This window comes from Chinchilla lanigera, unplaced genomic scaffold, assembly GCF_000276665.1.
Source record: "Chinchilla lanigera isolate Chin_1 unplaced genomic scaffold, ChiLan1.0 scaffold00012, whole genome shotgun sequence".
NCBI classification, from domain to species: domain Eukaryota; kingdom Metazoa; phylum Chordata; class Mammalia; order Rodentia; family Chinchillidae; genus Chinchilla; species Chinchilla lanigera.
Window position 1 is genome coordinate 12,681,029 of NW_004955413.1, and position 18,466 is coordinate 12,699,494.

At 39.9% G+C, this 18,466-nt stretch overlaps 1 protein-coding gene across 2 annotated transcripts in view; it reads left to right on the forward strand.

Annotated features, from left to right (window-relative positions):
* Positions 1-1,957, forward strand: part of Dera (deoxyribose-phosphate aldolase (putative)) — a 111,645-nt gene extending 109,688 nt beyond the window's left edge. For both annotated transcript variants that reach the window (XM_005379023.1, XM_013511619.1), the window contains exons 8-9: positions 731-880; positions 1,294-1,957. In XM_005379023.1, coding sequence (XP_005379080.1) covers positions 731-880; positions 1,294-1,350 — 207 coding nt within the window. In that variant the 3' untranslated portion in view covers positions 1,351-1,957. The remainder of the gene's footprint in view (positions 1-730; positions 881-1,293) is intronic.
* Positions 1,958-18,466: the final 16,509 nt, after the last annotated feature.

An 18,466-nucleotide genomic window follows, 5' to 3' on the forward strand; every position in this document is an offset into this window, starting at 1 on the left:
TTCCTTTTGTAGCAGATGCAGATATTGGCCGAACTGTGTTGTTTTACATCTTTAAAGACTTCAGAAATCCATTTTTTTTTTTTTTTTTTTAAGACTTCAGAAGTCTAAAGAGCTCTCTTTTTCTGTTGTGTTCGTGTTACTGGCCTGCCTGCCTTTGAGAACTCTGTACCCACAACTTCAGAATGAAATCCTTACAATTTAGGTGATGGAAACAACTGTTACCTGTCCTTGCTGGATTGCTGTGAGTGTGGTTAGGGCGATCCTCTGGGCTCATAGATTCCATTCTCTTGTTTTAGATATGCCTCTAATTTTGAACCTGAAGATGAGGGCTGGAAGGTGACTATAGAAACATACTTGTAGAAATACAGAATGCGTGGGCTTCTGGGATACACTTTCCTATTTATTGACACCTTTCTTGTCTCTTCCGGATTCACAGCTGTGGTCTAGCGATGGCTGAGGGTTATGACTTTCCAATAAGTGAAATGTTAATGAGGGTTATTAGCCCTCATTAGTGTCTCCTCAGAAGCAGTGACATTCCTCCCATTAATCCCGGAAAAGTTATGTTCAGTGTGAATGGGCATCAGTGATAGTTCTTTTGCTGGATGAATTGAAAAAGACTGAAGAAAAAAACAGAGAATTGTGATTCCCTATGAACGCAGTACCATTTGTGTTTTTTTAAAGCAGGGCGATAACAATGGTCATGGTTCTCCTCTCTGTCTCCCCCGCTTAGGTGGGCTTTAAACCTGCAGGAGGCATCCGCACTGCCAAGGACTCCCTGGCGTGGCTGTCTCTTATAAAGGAGGAGCTCGGGGATGAGTGGTTGAAACCAGAACTCTTTCGAATAGGGGCCAGCGCTCTGCTTTCAGACATCGAACGGCAGGTGAGTGATAACTCATTGTCTTTGCAGGGACCTGACAGGTGATTTTTGAGAAACAAATGGAGACCTGGAGGTTAAAAACCCTTCCGGTTTACTTCATCATCTTTAAGGCTCTGCCTTCTTTCAAGGAGACCTTTGCTGAGGTTGGGTGGGGATTCTGCTGAAACAGAGTCCCCCGCCGCTCCCCCACCTCCGGGGATGGGCCTAGGGCCTTTACACAGAGCTATGCCTCTAGCACTTTTACAGGGTTTTTTTGATCTGAGATAGTCTCACTAACTTGCCCAGGCTGGGCTCAAATTTGCAATCCTCTTGCTTCAGCCTCCCAGTATATCAATTATTATGTGAGAATATCTTATTAACTGATATGTATGCTTTTATAATAATTATTGATGAACTAACCTTTATCTTCCTCACAGATTTACCATCATGTGACTGGAAGATATGCGGCTTATCATGATCTTCCGATGTCCTAAATCAGCAACCAGCCTCAGAGAAGTTCTTTGCAACCATGTTTTAAAAAATTGTTTTGCATAATTGCTAGTCATGCCACTAAAAATTAGGAGAATAGATAACTGACTTTTTTCTCTTAAAATTTCTACTGAATTTAAACCTCAGAATGAAAGAAAAAGCAAACTAAAGCAAACTATGGCCCTCATTTCTACACTATTAATTTTGCGAAGGTGTTCTCCTAAAAACTCTGGGTAAAATATTTGTGATTATTTAGAAACCATCACATTCTAAGGGGCAAAAAATGAAACTACCCAGGAAATGTGCCCAGCAAATGAAGTTACAGCACCCCTGAGCCGTTGCTGCAATGACCCCTGGAGCCACCAAGTCCACACTAACTTCCTGCCATGAAATTCCATCCTTGATTTTTACAGAGGAGGTGTTGCTTTTTACTAATGGTTTTGCTCATCAAATTTCTGATATTGTTATGTGAAACGATAAATGTCATTCAGTGTTTTCAATAAAAAACTTCTCCTGTAGTTGTTTATTTTTTAAAAAAAAAAAACACTTTAAATTATGATAGTGCATATTGAAAACTGATCCATTAAACTTATAAAGAGGTTTTATCAATGACTTTTTGAATGTCTGTTGTAGGTTCCTTGGGGCTATAGCTCAGGTAAAGCACCTCAGTTCACTACTAATGAGTATAACTTATGTCTGTATTCTGAAACACTGAAGGTTTTTCTGTCATAGTGAATAGAGGAAAACAGCAAACAGTAACACTAGTGCTAAGTGTACTACTATGTGCTAAGCTCTTTACCAATATCACTTTATTTAATCCTTACTTAATCCCTGTAATACTAAGGTAAGTACAGTGAGGTTTGTAATCCTCACAATAGTAAGTACTGATATTATCATCCTTTTATACAGATAAAGGACTGAGGCTCCCAATGTAAGCAACCTGCCAAGACTGCTAGAAATGAGAAGTTAAGACTCGAGCCCAGGTGGGCTGCAGGACCGCGCGTGGTCGCCCAGCGTGAGCGGAGCCCCGCACTGCTGAGGTGGTGATCTGCCTCCTGCCCTGCCAGTTCCCCTGTCTCCCCTGCTCCTCGTTTCCGCTGGCCGGCATGTCCACCACAGCACAGAATCTAAGTTTCCTTAAGTGGTGACTTTTACCAAGAGTCTTATTCCTCCCTCAACCACCCTCCAGGCACTTGCAAGCAAAAACCCAGGACTGGAGTCAGTTTTGGTTTCATCGTCTCATCTGCTGACTTCCAGCCCAGCCCTTGCCTCTTCTTTCTAGCTCTGGGACCTTGGTCCAGTCTCTTCACATCTCCTGACCTCTGTCTCTCATCTGAAAAATAAAGGGGTTGAGGCAGGTGATAGCAGTATTCTTTCAGCCCTGTGATCCTACTACCCCAGGGGTAATTACAACAAATCTAAGAAAATATTTTAGGACTAGAAAAACACTTTGTGCCAATCGAAGTTAGAATTTGCCTCTCAGGAGTCAATTAAACAAATCCCTCAAAGCACTTCTCTTCACTGTAAAGAAAATGACTAAACTAAGAACAGAAGAGAAATCCTGCTCTCCCCCAAAGTCCAAGCGGAGTGCTGACTCCTGATTTGTGCCTTTGGGTATGGTGCCTGGCTCTGAATGCCGCATCCAACTTCGTAATAGGCTGGCCCCGCTGCCCACCGGTGCAGTGGCCAGTCACCTTTGGAGAAGAAACATTACAGAAAAATAATTACATTCTATCACCTTTGAAGCTATTCTAATTTCACTGGGGTTTCTGTTTTCCTCCCATTAAACCCAGCTGGTCATTTGAGTTGATCAAGTGAACAGGCATCATTATCTTCAATTTTAATTTATATGAGGCATCCACTGAAATTGACCTCTGCGGACAATTATAGATGCACGTAGGAAATTAAGACTGGTAAATCCCTCCAACCTATGAGAGACGGAGGAGCCTGGCCTGATCCAAAGATAAGTAATAGTATATTTTGAGGAACACTTTATTCCAAGGACTATGGGGCTCCTCATCATGTATGCTTACCCCTTCTTAGCTGGCTCTTGAAATCAGTTGTACCACGGGTGACTTTAATGTTGATTGCTATGAAAACATAAGAGGAGGAGGTCATTTCTGAGGTGACCATGATTTATTCTACAAGCAGATTTGTGTACTTCAGAACACTGGGAACAGATGTTTAATACAATCAGAATATGAACTGGTATGTTCTGCCTTTAAAGCTTAAAAGTTAATAGAAGCAACCTGCCCCTCTACCCCCTGAAATTATTGAATGTGTTCAATAAGGCATACTAGCCCTTAAAGTTACTTTAAAAACAATCAATCATATAATTTGGGCCTTAATGGGAAGTCACTTGTGCAAGGTCAGGACGGAGGCCAGAACATTCATCCGTATCACAAGATATGGCCAGGTCATACTTCACAAGGCATGGCCAGGTCTTTGGAATTGGACATTTGTTGTTTGCTTTTGCACCCTGCTGCTGTATATAATTATATTTGTGAGCATGTGGCCTTACTTTTTTCTCTAGGATTCTTCTAAAGGATGTTTTGGAGAAGACCAACCATCTCAACTTAGCTTAAGTAATAGCATGGTAGTGTGTTAATTTCATCTGTCAGAATTTCATAATTTTGAGTGACTTCCACATCTGAATTTTTTTGTAAGGTTGAATTTAATTTTGTTATTTTAGGAGAAAAAAATTTTCCATTGAATTTGTGTACACAGGGGGAGAAAATGAATTTATCACAATTTTATAATTATACTTCCTTTGGCTCATCCTGGATTATCTCAGTACTAAAGAGATGTTCAGATGAATTACTTCATATGAAAAATAGCTTCAAGCTGGACATGGTAGCGTGTGCCTGTAGTCCCAGCCCTCGGGAGGCTGAAGCAAGATGACTGCTACAAGTTCAAGCCCATCCGGGGCTGCATAGTAAGTTTGAGGTCAGCCTGAACTACATAGCAAAACTCTGTCTCAAAAAACAGAACAAGGGGGCTGGGGATTTAGCTCAGCGGCAAAAGCGCTTGCCTGGCAAGTGCAAGGTCGTGAGTTCGGTTCCCGGTACCAGAGAAAAACCAAAAAAAAAAAAAAAAAAAAAAAAAAAAAAAAAAAAAAACAGAACAAAACAAAAGTACCTCCCAAAGAGACCTGTGCAAAAGTGGGGTCTGTGGCAGAGAGCTAGAAGTGTATCCACAGTCTCGTGCTACAGTCCCTGTCCCTGACCCAGCAGAATGCTTTGCTGTGTCTGGCATAGCTGTTTTACAGAAACCAAATCATTCTAGGAAAATCAACTTACTCTTGTAGTACAGAGGGGAACCAACATTAATTTTGCTTCCATCAACCTGACAATTTTTTTGACTCAACATAAATAGGGCCCGAGTGCAGAGCTATAAAGAAGAAAGAAGAATTCGAGTGGATCTTGCTTCAAAGAGAATGAAATGTTATGCTCATTTTGGCACGAGGAAATGTGTATGAGGTGAAATCAATCTCTACTTTTATTTGCCTGATCACACTCAGGAGTCTTGCCTCCCAAAGGAAAATATGTATTTAATAATTACCACCAAGTGATGCTTTCCAGAAATGACCACAGGTAACATCTGGCTGATATATAAAATATGTAGTAAAAATAATCATTTTTAATTAACTAAAACCTGCTCAGGAGAGAGAGTAGAGGAATATCCATCTGGTCAATTCTTATTTAATAGGGCAAATGAGAATCAGAATGTTTAACCCAATGTATGTGAAATACTTAGTGATCTTACAATGAACTAAAACTTTTTTCTGGGAAAAACAATGGTGAGATAGAGGAATCAGAATATCTAGAAAGAACCAGGTTAAAATTTGATGTTTAAAAAAAAGTATATGTTATAAAACAGGCAGAATACATTAAAAACCTAGGTTTTGTGGCATTAGTTTCTTTGGTTCAATGACAGGGAATGTGTTCCAATCACTTGATCAGTAAAATGAAGTACACTTTATTCTGGAGGTGGACAGGGATGATGACAAGTTTTAAAAAGTAATCACAAACTGAGTGTCGTGGCACACCCATAATCCCCACACTCTAGGAGGCTGAGGCAAGAGGACTCTAATTTCAAGCCTAACTTGGGTGACTTAGTGAGTCAGTGAGACTCAATGTCAAAATTTAAATAAATAGGTCTGGGAATGTAGCTCAATGTGAAGGCCCTGGGTTCAATTCACGGGGCTTCACGCCCCTCCAAAAGTGATGATAAATAAAGGTAAAAGAACCTGGATTATTTTACCTGAGGTGAAGGTTGAAGAGTATTGACAGTCTCAGGAAAAGTTACTTCTATATTAAATTTTAGTCAGCAAGATTCCTTTATCTTCTCTGTAGAAGACAAAGTGAGTTCAGATTACATTCGAAGCTGGGTTCTAGGAGGGAAAAACTCCCTGGATGCTTTATAGTGTATTCTTAAGAAGGTGCATCTCTCCATCCCCTTCTGCAAAGTGGATCCCCCTTTAATTGGAGTGATTTAATTATGCTGCCAAAGAAGTGGTCCTGAAACTGTCCAATGTGTCAGCATGAAGGGAGAGCTTTGTAAACAGGATTCCAAGCCCTACTCAGAGTTTCGAACTCAGAGGCTTGGCTGTGGGGGCAGAGAATTTGTATTGCCAAGGAGTTCCAAGATGGTGTTGATGTGATCTGGGACCCACTTTGAGAACCGCTGGACTAGAAAGAAAGCCTTGAACTGTGTTTCAGAGACTTGTGACCACTGAGCGGCCGCAGCTCTTTGCTATCCTGAAGCTCCGGGATAAATGTGTCCATTTTGCTGCTTTTCTTGGCAAGAGTAGGAGAGGGAACAATGGAACGACACTGATCCTTAATCCTTTCACAGTAGGCAGTGAACTTCATTCCACTTTAGGCTTAAATGCGAGCTTTCGAGCCAAGAATAAACACTGTATACAGGTTTAGAATCACTATCCACAAAATCTCCAGAGGATTTCAGCAAACCAAGTTAAGTAACATTCAGCTGTACTTGATATTTACCAGTTTGGAATGCTCTAACTTAGTGATTAAGTATAGTAATGTATGTAAAACCCAGAGCTGTTGTAACAGAGCTCATTCTTGCAATTGGAATAGGTGTTCCGGGGAAAGGCGTGTGTCACAGATTCTTGGAGGTTTCGTGCAGACAACCCCTAGAGCTAATGAAAAGATTAGTTCTCTGGTCTTTTCAACACTGAAGGATGTTTTACATTTGTTGTTTGTATTTTAGGTGTGTGCTTCCCCAGTACTATACAGAGGCATGGTTCTTTGTTCTAAATAATAGAAGTATAATACAGAAAAGATACTTATTTTTAGTTTGCTGAGTATATTAAAGAATATCTAGGAAGACCAGATATAGTCAGAAGTAGAGGCAGCCTGGTACAAATAATGGCCAGACCACTCTTTAAAACTGTAGCAGTAAAGACCCAATCCCCAGTTGCCTCTGGTTACTTGGTACCAGAACCTGTGCCTTTGCTGTCTGTGAAAGCTGTATTGATCACAGTGGCCAACGGTGGATTCTTTCCATTGCTGTGTTGGGTACGGAAGCTCTTTGCAGTGTCTGACTGGCAGGACCTCCCTGACATGCCTGCATGCTAGCTGCCATGGTGGCTGAAAAAGCAGATCATGACTGCCTGCTGGGAGATGAAACATGCTACTGAAGAGATGTGTGATGGTCACCACTCATGATCGTTGTCATCTACAGTAACAAGGTGGTACTCAAGAGAAAGCTGTACTTATGATCGGAAAGTACTAGGTGGCCCTCAGCTGTATTTCCATTCTCACTTAACCTCTGGAGTCTGCAAAGTCACTCCTTGTCTCTTGGTCCCATACAGTAGGTCCAAGGAGACCTGTGGAGCTCTGTTTAGGGAGGTCTTACACCCTCAGCAGCAATATGTGATAGTATCCTTTCCCCCAGATACTTAAAACCTGTTTCTGTGGACTTCCTACCTAGAGTAATACATTGTTCTACTTCTTCCTCCTCATCTTTCTCCTGAACTCACCTGACTTGGTGACTAATTTTATGTTCTATTCTTTAAGCTCAAATGTACATATGAGTCTACTGTGTGATAGGTCAGCTTTAATAATCTTTTCACCCCCCGCTCTGCTAGATAAGAAAACAGAATACCCACCCACCCACTGCCTTGTCCTCTTTCCTACCGCAGCTTGCTGTGCTATTTCTACATCATTAATGCTTAAAACATTTTAAATTGTTTCTGTGACCATAATCTCCACACTTGTTTATGCTTAGCCCTAACGTTAAATGGAACCAATATTCGTGACAAGTACTCCATTTATCTCTTTGATTTTTAAAGTTTGGCTTCTAGAAATTTCCCTAAGAAGGGCTTGAGCATCACAATCTTCAGCTTTTGCAAATTTGAAAATGTTTATTGTCTTTGGCTGCGTACAGTTCTCAGATCACATACCTTACCTCACTGAGGAGTTTCTTCTCTTGCTCCGATGTTTTCTAGTTTTGGGTGTTGTTTTGGAGAACAACATTTTGACTTCAACTTTCTGCCTCAGTGTACAATTGATTTTCCTCTTAATTCCAATAATCTTACTAAAACATGATTCAGGGTTGAGTGTTTCGTGTTAATTTTTCCTGGGGTGAATTGTGACCTCTCAAGTCTATAGATTTATAACTTATATTTCTGAAAAGATACTTTGAAGTGTACCTTTAACATGTTCCTCTTTTATTATGATTTTTAAAAGTTGTTTGGGTGCTAGTTAATACATATATTGAGGCTGTGTAATCTGTCCTATCTATTTTCTCCAGTTATTTTGCATTTTTGCAGCTGTGTTTTACTCTGTTTTCGTTCATGTCATTCTTGTTACTGTCCATGTGTTTATCACCATCTGATTTCTGCTATTTTAATGTTTATCTTCTGTATTCTACCAAAGCCCGTTTCATTTCCTACTTCCTTCAGTAACTTTCCTCAGCCCTATATATTTGATATGAAGTCTTACTTTATAGTTAAGGTAGTTTCATTTGGTTTTTTGTTTATTGTGTTTCAGTTTATGGCAAATTGTTTTTCTCTGTTCTATGGAAACATAGTAACCCTTTTTTCTATTTTCTCATTTATTTCTTTTCTTTCTTTTAGTAGCTTTGTATAAACATTCATTTTTGGATGACATCAGTTTTGTCTGGACCAGCTACAGGAAAGACGTTTGCATAGGAGATAGGTCTCATCCATGGTTTGGCTAGCAGGAATTCTTGTTTGCAGACACTGGAGTTCCTTATACTGAATTGTGTGTTTGAGTGCATTCTTTGGTGCTCAACTCTCCCTAGCCACGAGACACCAGCCCCTTTAGGGCTGCCTCAACAACAACCTGCTTACTGTAAATATAGCTTTGCCATATGATTTTTCTTTTAGTTTCATCTCCTTCTCTTTGATGCCAAACTGGGTCCAGGGAACTTCTGCTGCCAACCCACAACCCATCCGTGTAAGATCTGGCTTCCTCTCCCAGTGTGTGCCACCAGCTTTGATCAGAGTTGGAATTTGTGTGTTACATTTGAATAGGAAGAATTGTTATGTTTGCAATGAATATAAATTCTGATTCACTTTGAAATAGTAGCAACAACAGCAACTCTAAAACTAAAAGTGCTAAGAAGTGAGGGTTGAAGCTGCAGTGCCCGAGGCATCTGTTATTATTCGGTATCTCACCCTCAGATAAAACTTATCTTTCCTATTGGAATGTGGAGTGAAATAATAAATAAAATGGGTTTTGGGAAGTGTGTGGCATGTAGAAGCAGTTTTTAAAGTTCCAGTTATTCTCTCTACCATTATGATATCACTGCAAAAAGTGAAAAATCAGATGTGTATAAAGAAACTCTTTGAATAATACTAATCTCATCTAATTATGCATTATAAACATCCTCCTTTTGCTCTGGTTCTTCCTACTTGGCATGTTTTTAGCTTAAGCAACATCACAAAAGACGGTTCAATTTAGAAGCCATTTCTCACATTTCTGGCTTTCTATGACAACTCGTTTCTATCATTCTTTACATAATTCTTATCATAAAATTATTGCCTTGGGTCTTCATCTGATTCATTTTCTATGGCAGGAGGATTATTGGGGCACAGAGGCCAAGGATGGGGAGTGGTATGGACTAAATGGTGTTGGTTTTACAAAGCACACCTGGCAGAGGGAACTCTAATCTGAACCTGCGCAAGACCGGAAGTCAAACATCAACAGGAGGAACTTCCGTTAGTAGGAGGACTCAGTGCATCAACAGAGTTACAACAGAGATTTATCCTGGGGGATTATCAAGATCCAGGCTTTGCTAGGAGAGTGTAGAATAAGCACTTGGGGGCCAGTAGAGAACATGTGATGGAGTGGTGGCCTAGGTCCGAGGTCTGGTTGGCATGTGTATTCTTCAGCAGGGCAGCACAGTAGGTCCACAACTTCTAAAGGGATAGGGACAGAACAGCTAGTCTTGTGTTTGGTTTGCCTGCCCACCCTGTGCGGGAACTCTGAGAGGTAGTCATGGGAGCTCAAGGCGGTCCAGGAATACAAAGCAAGACCCTGTCTCAAACAACTACACCAAAAATAAATAAAAAGTAAGCCTCTTGCAACCAGCTTTAAACCTTACGTATTCTGTGCAGCCCCTTACAAAAAATAGGTGCTCAAAATTTATTTGTTCAGTTAATTTTAAAAATAGTTATCCTTTGGATAAATACAGATGATTACAAAATGAGACCAGTCCACAAGGTAAATGTGAAACCCTCTGCCATACAAGTAGATCAGATATGGTGTAGTTAGTGAATAATGTTCCAAATAGTGGTTTTGCATAACATACTTCACCCTAGGTGAAGTCACATATATTTTAACTTTGGGGCAGTATGGGGAAATGCCACTTTTTTTGGCTTTTCTAATTTTACATGCTGAAACTTGCTGGGTGAGTTGCAAATGTATGAAAAATGGTTTGGGAAAACAATTTTTATTCATTAAGCTGTTTTGATGGACAAAAAAAGCACATTTTTTTAAAGTAATGTTTATTTCATGTTTTGAGTGGCAGCAAAAATAATTGTATGTTTGAAATCTTTGAAATATGTTTTAATGCTTTTAAAGTGACTTAAGAACTCATGTGCCAAATTTACTCACTGCTTATGCTGTTGCATGGTTGCAAGTTGCTTTCACTTTCCAAGCTTTTTTGCCAGGTGGTGGTGGTACCAGGAATCAAACTCAGGACCTCGCATTTGCCAGGCAGGTTCTGCATCACTGAACTAAATCCCCAGTCCTCACTTTCTAAGCTTGGTGGAAGTACTTAATATATTATTAGATTATGTCTTTAAATTGGCAAAGTCTGTACCTAGTGGACTGATTAGAGCATTTGACAAACCTGGAGCAAGATTTTTGCAAGGAAGAGCTTTGACAGCTGTGTAAGTGCTTGATTTGAGCTTTTAAAAATAGGTATGAGCCACTCATGGTGGTGCATACCTGTAACCAAGCACTCAAGAAGCTGAGGCAGGAAGATTATGAATTCAAGGCCAGCCTGGATAACATAGCTATCTAGATCCTGTCTCAAAAAATGAATATGGATTCTTTTGTATATCATATAATGGAATTATACCAAATGGTCTTATAATAAGATTTTAACTGGCAGATTCCATATGTATATGCCTCATATTTATGCTAGAAATTCATTTTCAAAAGAGACTAACTGGCTTTCTAATTTGAAAAAAAAACTTTGGAAGTGACAAGGTATAAAAAGTTTGGATGTAGCCCATACAATTCAGGCCCCAAAACAATTTCTCATGTTTTCTGAGTGCTTATTAAATGTATATTTCAAGTCACTAGAAGTTAAGGAATTGTACAATTCCTTGGGCCAATATTTGCTAAGGAGTAGTTGGTGATTTACGTACACATGTGATGGGCACTGTTCTCAGTGCCTTATCTATATTAACTCTTCAATCCTACAACAAACGTGTGAGACAGGTATGATTATTATCATCATTTTACAGATGAGCTGATGGATGGAGGCATGAAGAAATTAGAATGATTTATGTCAAGACCACACATAGAGTTGGGATTTGAGGTCAGTTGTTCTGGTTCCCGTGCCTGTGATTTTAACGCCGTCACAGATTGCGAGCCAGCACTCTGGCAAAAGGAAGGCTTCGTGCTGTGTCCAAGAATTTCAGGAGTAATAACACAACCCCAAAATCATCTCACTATGCAGCTGTGATCACGTTCTCATGCACTCTGTGGGCTGCGTGGGGGTGGGGAGAAATAGCAGTAGAATGGAACCTCCATAATGAACTGTTACAGGACAAAAATAATGCCCTCCTTTAGGTTAAACATATTACATGATGCTTTATTATATTTACTGCTAGTCTAAGGATCTGAGATCGGCCTATGTTATTTCCAGGTCCTTAACATAATGAGTTGTGCTCCTGCAGGTCTCTACCATTATAGCTATAAATATAAAACACACAAACACACAAAGACATCCACCCAAGTATAAAATTACTGAGGAAATAGACTAAGAAATGAACTGTTGGGCTTGGGGGGTAATTACTGGTGACATTGGTCCTGCTAGATCTTTATAGGAAATGAGAACAGTTTGAAAAGATTGCAGGGGCAGGGTGAAAGTTGAGTAGATTTGTGAGGGTCAAATGACGCAGACAGATTTCAGATGGTGCGATGACGTGTAAATTATTATTTTAGTGGAATAAAGATGCCCGTGTGCCTGGTGCTTCTAAATTTGTTGAAAGAATGAGTGTTGGGAATAAAAATCTGAGGGCTGTATCAGAGATGCTGTCATAGATATCTTTTCCCCAAGTTATGGAAGGTGGAGATAGTATCTAATTTGTGTTTATATCCTTGGTGCCTTGCATGGAATAATCTTAACGTCACTTGAATTTGTTTGTGTAAAAGATTCCACAGGGCATAGGAGAGCGTATGTCAGGAAATTCAATAAGTTTCATACAAGAGGTAATGCTTGAGCGTGGCAGGGATTTGTAGTTGGAGAACGGGCCTGAGATCTGTGTGTTTGAGGGGTGCTGCGTGGGTGGAATGCTTCGTCTCCATTCCTAAGTTCTTTCCTGGGAAGGAAGCCACCAGTGAACCTCTCCTCCCTTTTCTCTCAGTCTCTCTCCTGGAAGATGGAGCGATTGATTTTATTTTTGGGTTATGGGAGGACGATAAGGGATTGGGCATTTGTCTGTGGTTTGAGTTTTTCCTCCTTCCTTTTTCGGAGAGTAAGACCTTTCTCCATTATCAAAAATGAATAACAGTGGGTTATTTGGGGAAGCTTGTCTCATCCTGCCTACACCTGGGCAGCTGGGTCTGTGGTTCCAGGGGTAGAATATTAGGAGCCCGTTGCTGCCATGAAGCGAGTTGCATTCTTCTATATCAGCTCCATTGGAAATAAGGGTAATATTGGCTGTCTTCTCCCCTTTCTCCCTCTCCCCTCCCCTTGCTGTTGTCCTCTCGCCCTTTACTTTCCCTTTTTCTCCTCTCCTCCCTTTGGGAGTATGCCTTTGATCTGAAGAAGGTTACTGTCTATTGGGTAACCCTTCAGACCCCAGTAGGGCAGTTAGGCACAGGCCTTCTTAGAAGAGAAAATAGTATGTGCAAAAGCACATAGAACTGCGAATTCACAGTGTACTTGAAAGAGCCGGAATTTTATATGGCTTTTAGAAGGGTTATGCCAGAGAGGATAAGGAAAGATGATTCAGGGTTGAATCATGAAAGAACTTAAATGACATGCCTAAGAGTTAGACTTCTCCCTTGGACTTACAGTTCTTAAAGTCCAGATATCTCTAGGGGTCCCAAAAACCGTTTAGGAGGATTATGAAACCAAAACTATATTCAAACAAAACTAAGATATATATTTTTGCACCCATTCTTTCTCTCTCGCTCTACCTCCCCCCTTTCCTCCCTCCTTCCCTCCCTGTCTCTCTTTCTGTCCCTCTCTTTCTTTCTTTCTTCCTTTCTGTGGTACTGAAGACTGAACCCAGGACCTTTGCACTGAGCTACATCTCCTACCCTTTAGAACATTTTCTTTTAACTTTTGGGACAAGCTCTCACTAAATCCCTGAGTTTTCCAGATTGAGCTCAAACCTGGAGCTCTCCTGTCTCAGGTTCTCAGATTGCTGGGATTACAGGAGTGCACTACTATGCTTTTTCCCTGTTCTAAATGTACAAGGGAATTTTCCAGAGGCTATCTGATTGCAACAACAAGTCGAATGCAGGAGCAAATATGCTACTTCAGCTCCTATCATAGTAGAATGTGTTCGCTTAAGCTAGCTGCTAAAGAGACTTGCAAAAATATAAAGCCATAGCACATGTCTATTTTTTAAAAAATTTTTTTCAAAAAAGTTATGTACTAAATTTATTTTTAATGAACTAAATGAAAAATTTTGGTTTATATTTGTATAAATGTATAATATATTAATTTGTAATAAATATTAATAAGTATAAATCCACAAAACCAAAATCTCCTTGGGGCCTTCAATATTATTAAGAGCTTGAAGAGGTCTCCCGATCCCAAACAGTTTGAGGATAGCTGTCATAGGTGACAGAGAGCCTTCGGAGGTCCCCAGGCAGGGAATTAGCATAATTCACATCAGATACCTATATCATTAAAGGTCAAAAAGGATGGTCATGACTACTGTTGGCAAAGATGTGGGACATGAGAATTCCTATATTTCACTGGTAGCACTAGGAATTGATGTAGCCTTTAAGGAGGGCCTTTTGACAGTATTTATGTACTACAGGACTTTAGAAGTATATATTCTGGCTCTGAAATTCCACTCCTAGGAATTCGCTCTAAGGAAATAACTGAAGAGATGTTAAAGATATAAATACCACATATGAATTATTATTGCAGTATTGTTTATAATGATCAAAAATGAAAACCTCAATGCCCATGTTTTAAGTTTTGCTAATTGTGGAACTCAGATGGAGAGTTCAGTCTTTTGAGAAACAGCTGATTGAAGGAACGCTGTATCCTTTATTCTCTGTTAAAATATTTCCAACTCAGCGTCCTCTTTGGGACTGTTCCCTCTGCCATGCCTTACTTTTCTGTTCTCTTCCCTTTGCTGGCGTTTGTGATCTGCCTTAGCTATGTCTTCCTCTACCTGTTCTTTTTCCTAATTGTCTTACTTTCTTTTCATCTTTCTGATTCAAACTGTTGAAAGCAAATCTGAGAAACTGATGTTTGTTTCTCTGTTGGAACTACCTCTAAACTACCACATAGCCTGTGTATAGGTTGTCTTTGGTCAGCTACTTTGCTCAATTCTGGTCAGTCATGGCCAAAGAAGTAGAGTATATTTGGTGTAGAAAACAACTACTCGTGTGTAAAGAATCACTTAGAGCCACCTTTCTCAGCAAGAGTGAGGATATACCACCTTGAAAGAAGGTATAGGCATGGTATGACTTGATGAAAGGTACCTTGTTCAGTAAAAATATATGCACCACGGGCCCGGGATTTAGCTCAGCAGTACAGCGCCTGCCTGGCAAGTGCAAGGTCCTGAGTTTGATTCTTGGCACTCCCCTAAAAATTTATATATATATATCCACCTGTGCGTGTAAGAGTAGACAAACACTGGAAGATTATTTTCCAACAAAGCACCAGCAGCCATTACCTGTAGTTGAAATGATTATAGGTACATTTAAGATTTTCCTTTTGATGCTATTTATTATTTCTGTTTGTTTTCACTCAAAATGTTGTCTGATATATATCTAAATTGTTGCTGTTTGGTGTACTCCTTTTTGTTGTTGAGTAATATGCTATAGTGTAGTATCCCACAATTTGTTTATTCACCAATTGATGAGCGTTTCCAGTCTAAGGCTCGCATGAATAAATCTGCAAGGAAAATTGCTATACAAGCCTTTAAAAATAGTTGTTATCATTTTTTAGGTAAACATCTAGAAGTGGAATTGTACGGTCATTATATGGGTTATGCTTGGCTTTATGAAAAACTACACAGTCATTTCCAAAGTAGTTACACCACTTTACATTCCCACTCACTATTTATTTGTGTTCTGATTGCTTCACATCTTCACCAAACTTTGGTCACAGTAGTCTTTTTAATTTTATATATTTGACAGGGTGTATAGTTATGGTATTGTGATTTAATTTGCATATTTTGGGTGACTGATGATATTGTGCAATTTGCCATTAATTCATATCTCTACCCTGAACTCTGTGTGTCCATAATCAAATGGGAATGAAAATCAAGCCTTTCAATAGTGTAAAACACCTGCTACAATTGATTTGCTTATTGATTTACCTTTATTCACACCCAGAGTATAACTTCTCTAGCCATCTGTAGGATATTATATTAATTTCTGTTTCTCCTGTGCACTTTTTTCTTCCATTGTTTAGCTGGATTTAGCACAAAGTAACTACTCGCTAGGTAAAATCCTCCTGATAATTTATATGATAATCATGAAGTGGAGTCTTTCAGATTACTTGGCATCTTGCATTTGCAGCACACCTTTCTTCAGGAGTGCTTGGGACACTTTGAAGTTAATATTCACAACATCTTTGTGAAGTGGGTAGGAAGCACAGAGAAGAAACTGCAATTGCAGAAGCGAAACCAGCTTCACCCAGATCTCAAAGCCAATCAGTGAAATTCAGATTGTCACTTGAATCCCAGTCATCGGATTTGTCACCAGACCAACTGTTTCCTAGCAAATCAACTTACCTCTCCTTACAGGGTGATAAAGGCTTCAAATAAAGTTAAGAAGCTTTACCTGCTGATATAAAGTTAATATAGTTCCCCTCCCCCAGTGCTTTCAACACTAGAAAGTTATCATGATCCATGTCATGTACGTTCTCTGTGGATTTGTGCACATGATGGTTATAAAGAAATACAGAGTCATTCCGCCCCACAGAAAGAGATGTGTGAGAATGCAGTAATGTGGAAAACAAGTTTCAAAGAACAATGTACAAAATCTATCCTCTCATGCGCACATAAATATTTTCAAAAAAGACTCTAGGTTTTGAGCAAAAACAACAAAGGAAGGATAGGACCTCTAGCAACAAAGAAATAAAACACACCCATGTTTCAGGTTGGCTTTTTCCGTACCTGAACATACTGCATATTTAAAGAGTCACTCTAGTGTAATATATCTGATGTTTAACAAATATGTCAGAATTCACATACTGCAATAGGTGCCTTTTTCTCCCCTCAAAGGCAGCATCTTGGGATGTTATACATCTACTTCAATGTCACTTTGTCACTGATAAAAACAGTTTTGGAATTACTATTTTAGAATTGCCTTTAGAGCCTTGGGAACATTCTTTTGAATATCTTCAGGATTCTGAGGTTCCTTAAAAAATATACTTCAAATATTCTTCCACTGTGTTATTGGCCTTAAGTCTTAGGCTCCTGATTCTTGGTGTCTTACTTCACATCTCCATCCAGTGCTGGTCTTCTAGTTTTGTTTGCTGTTTTGTGTTTTTTGAGATATGGTCTCACTATGTAGTTCAGGCTTCCCTTGAACTCACTATGTAGTCCAGGTTGGCCTTGAACTGGCATCAGTCATTCTGCCTCAGCCTCCCACGTGCTGCAATTACAGGCATGACCTACCACGCCAGACTTGATTGTCTACTTTAAAAAAAATGTTTTGACTCATAATAATTGTACATGTTTATGGGATATCATGTGTCTTGCTTACTTTTCTCTCATTACTAGGACAAAATACCTGATGCCCAGAATTAAGGAAGGAAAGGTTTATTTTGCTCACAGTCTGTTACCTAGCAAATCAACTTACCTCTCCTTACAGGGTGGAGTCTCTGGACACTCTTCATATGTTGGCTTAAGTTAAATATCCAGCGCACCCTTTGCAATACTCCTGCCAGATTTGTTTGAGGACTTTGACTTACAATCCATACTCAGCTGGCTCCAAGGCAGAGTGGCACATGGCAGAGGCAACCTTTGGACACATGACTCCTCCTGGACTGCACTCATCCTCACCGTGAGCAGGGCTAGTGAGCAGGAGGTGGTAATCATTGCCTTCTTAGAGCAAAGCTGATTTGTTTTTTTTTTTTTTTTGGTTTTTCTCCGGTACCGGGAACCGAACTCACGACCTTGCGCTTGCCAGGCAGGCGCTTTGCCGCTGAGCTAAATCCCCAGCCCCTCAAAGCTGATTTGTTAAAATAGCCCAAACTCACTTGGCATCAAATCTGGTGAAGGACATGAAGGCTGAAACTGTGTAAAGAAAATAAAGCTTGAAATAGGGTTATTAACTAATGAGGCTGGATTTATTCTATGGCTCTAAATGCTGTCGACTTGAGATGAATGTTGCTCCTACCTGCGGTGATGTTCATACCTTGTCCCCACCACCTGCCACTCATCTCTGATTCTGCTTCATGTCACTTCACTGTGGTCCCATGCTGATGTGTTCATCTCCTGAAAAAGGAGAAAGACACCTGGCGAGCCACACCCCAGTGTCTGTGGGCAGCCGTAATGAAGGGGGAGAAGTACACAGCTCCCCAGAGATGGTGGGAGGAAAAAGCTTACTTAGATTTACATTTTTTAAAAAGTAGGGTTTTTTCTTTTCCTTTAGTTTTGTTCTTAAACATCTTTGTTAGGGCCAGGGCACTTCAGTTTTGTATACGTTCAGCAACTTTAGAATATTTACACTATGTAATGAAAAGTAATGTCTGGGTAAAGAAAGCAACAATAAAAAAACACACTAGAATTATCTTTGGGATAGTACATTTTTATATTGGCAATTATCAACTTATTTTCTCCATTGTATTTTGCCTAATTTCTTGTAAAAAATACATTTGTATTTCCCAAGTGTAGAAGGGCACATCCTCCCAAACACAGAAATGGGAAAGGGGACAGTTCTATGGTCACCGCTCATGCTTGACAGTGACCTGTTTATGGAGTCTCTGGACAGTGTTCATAGGTTGGCTTAAGTTAAATATCCAGCACACCCTTTGCAATACTCCTATCAGATTCTCTTGAGGACTTTGACTTACAAAGAAAGCCACCTACCTAATAAAAATGCTAAGGATTGGTGCCAGGATCTAGAGGGCCGCTTAAGAGCTGGGTAGTCCTTCCAGCGAGTGTGGGAAGGGATAACCATCAGAATGGCTGGGAAGGGCAGGTCAGCCAAGGCAGGAGGGGCCAGAAGACCCAGGGAATCCTGC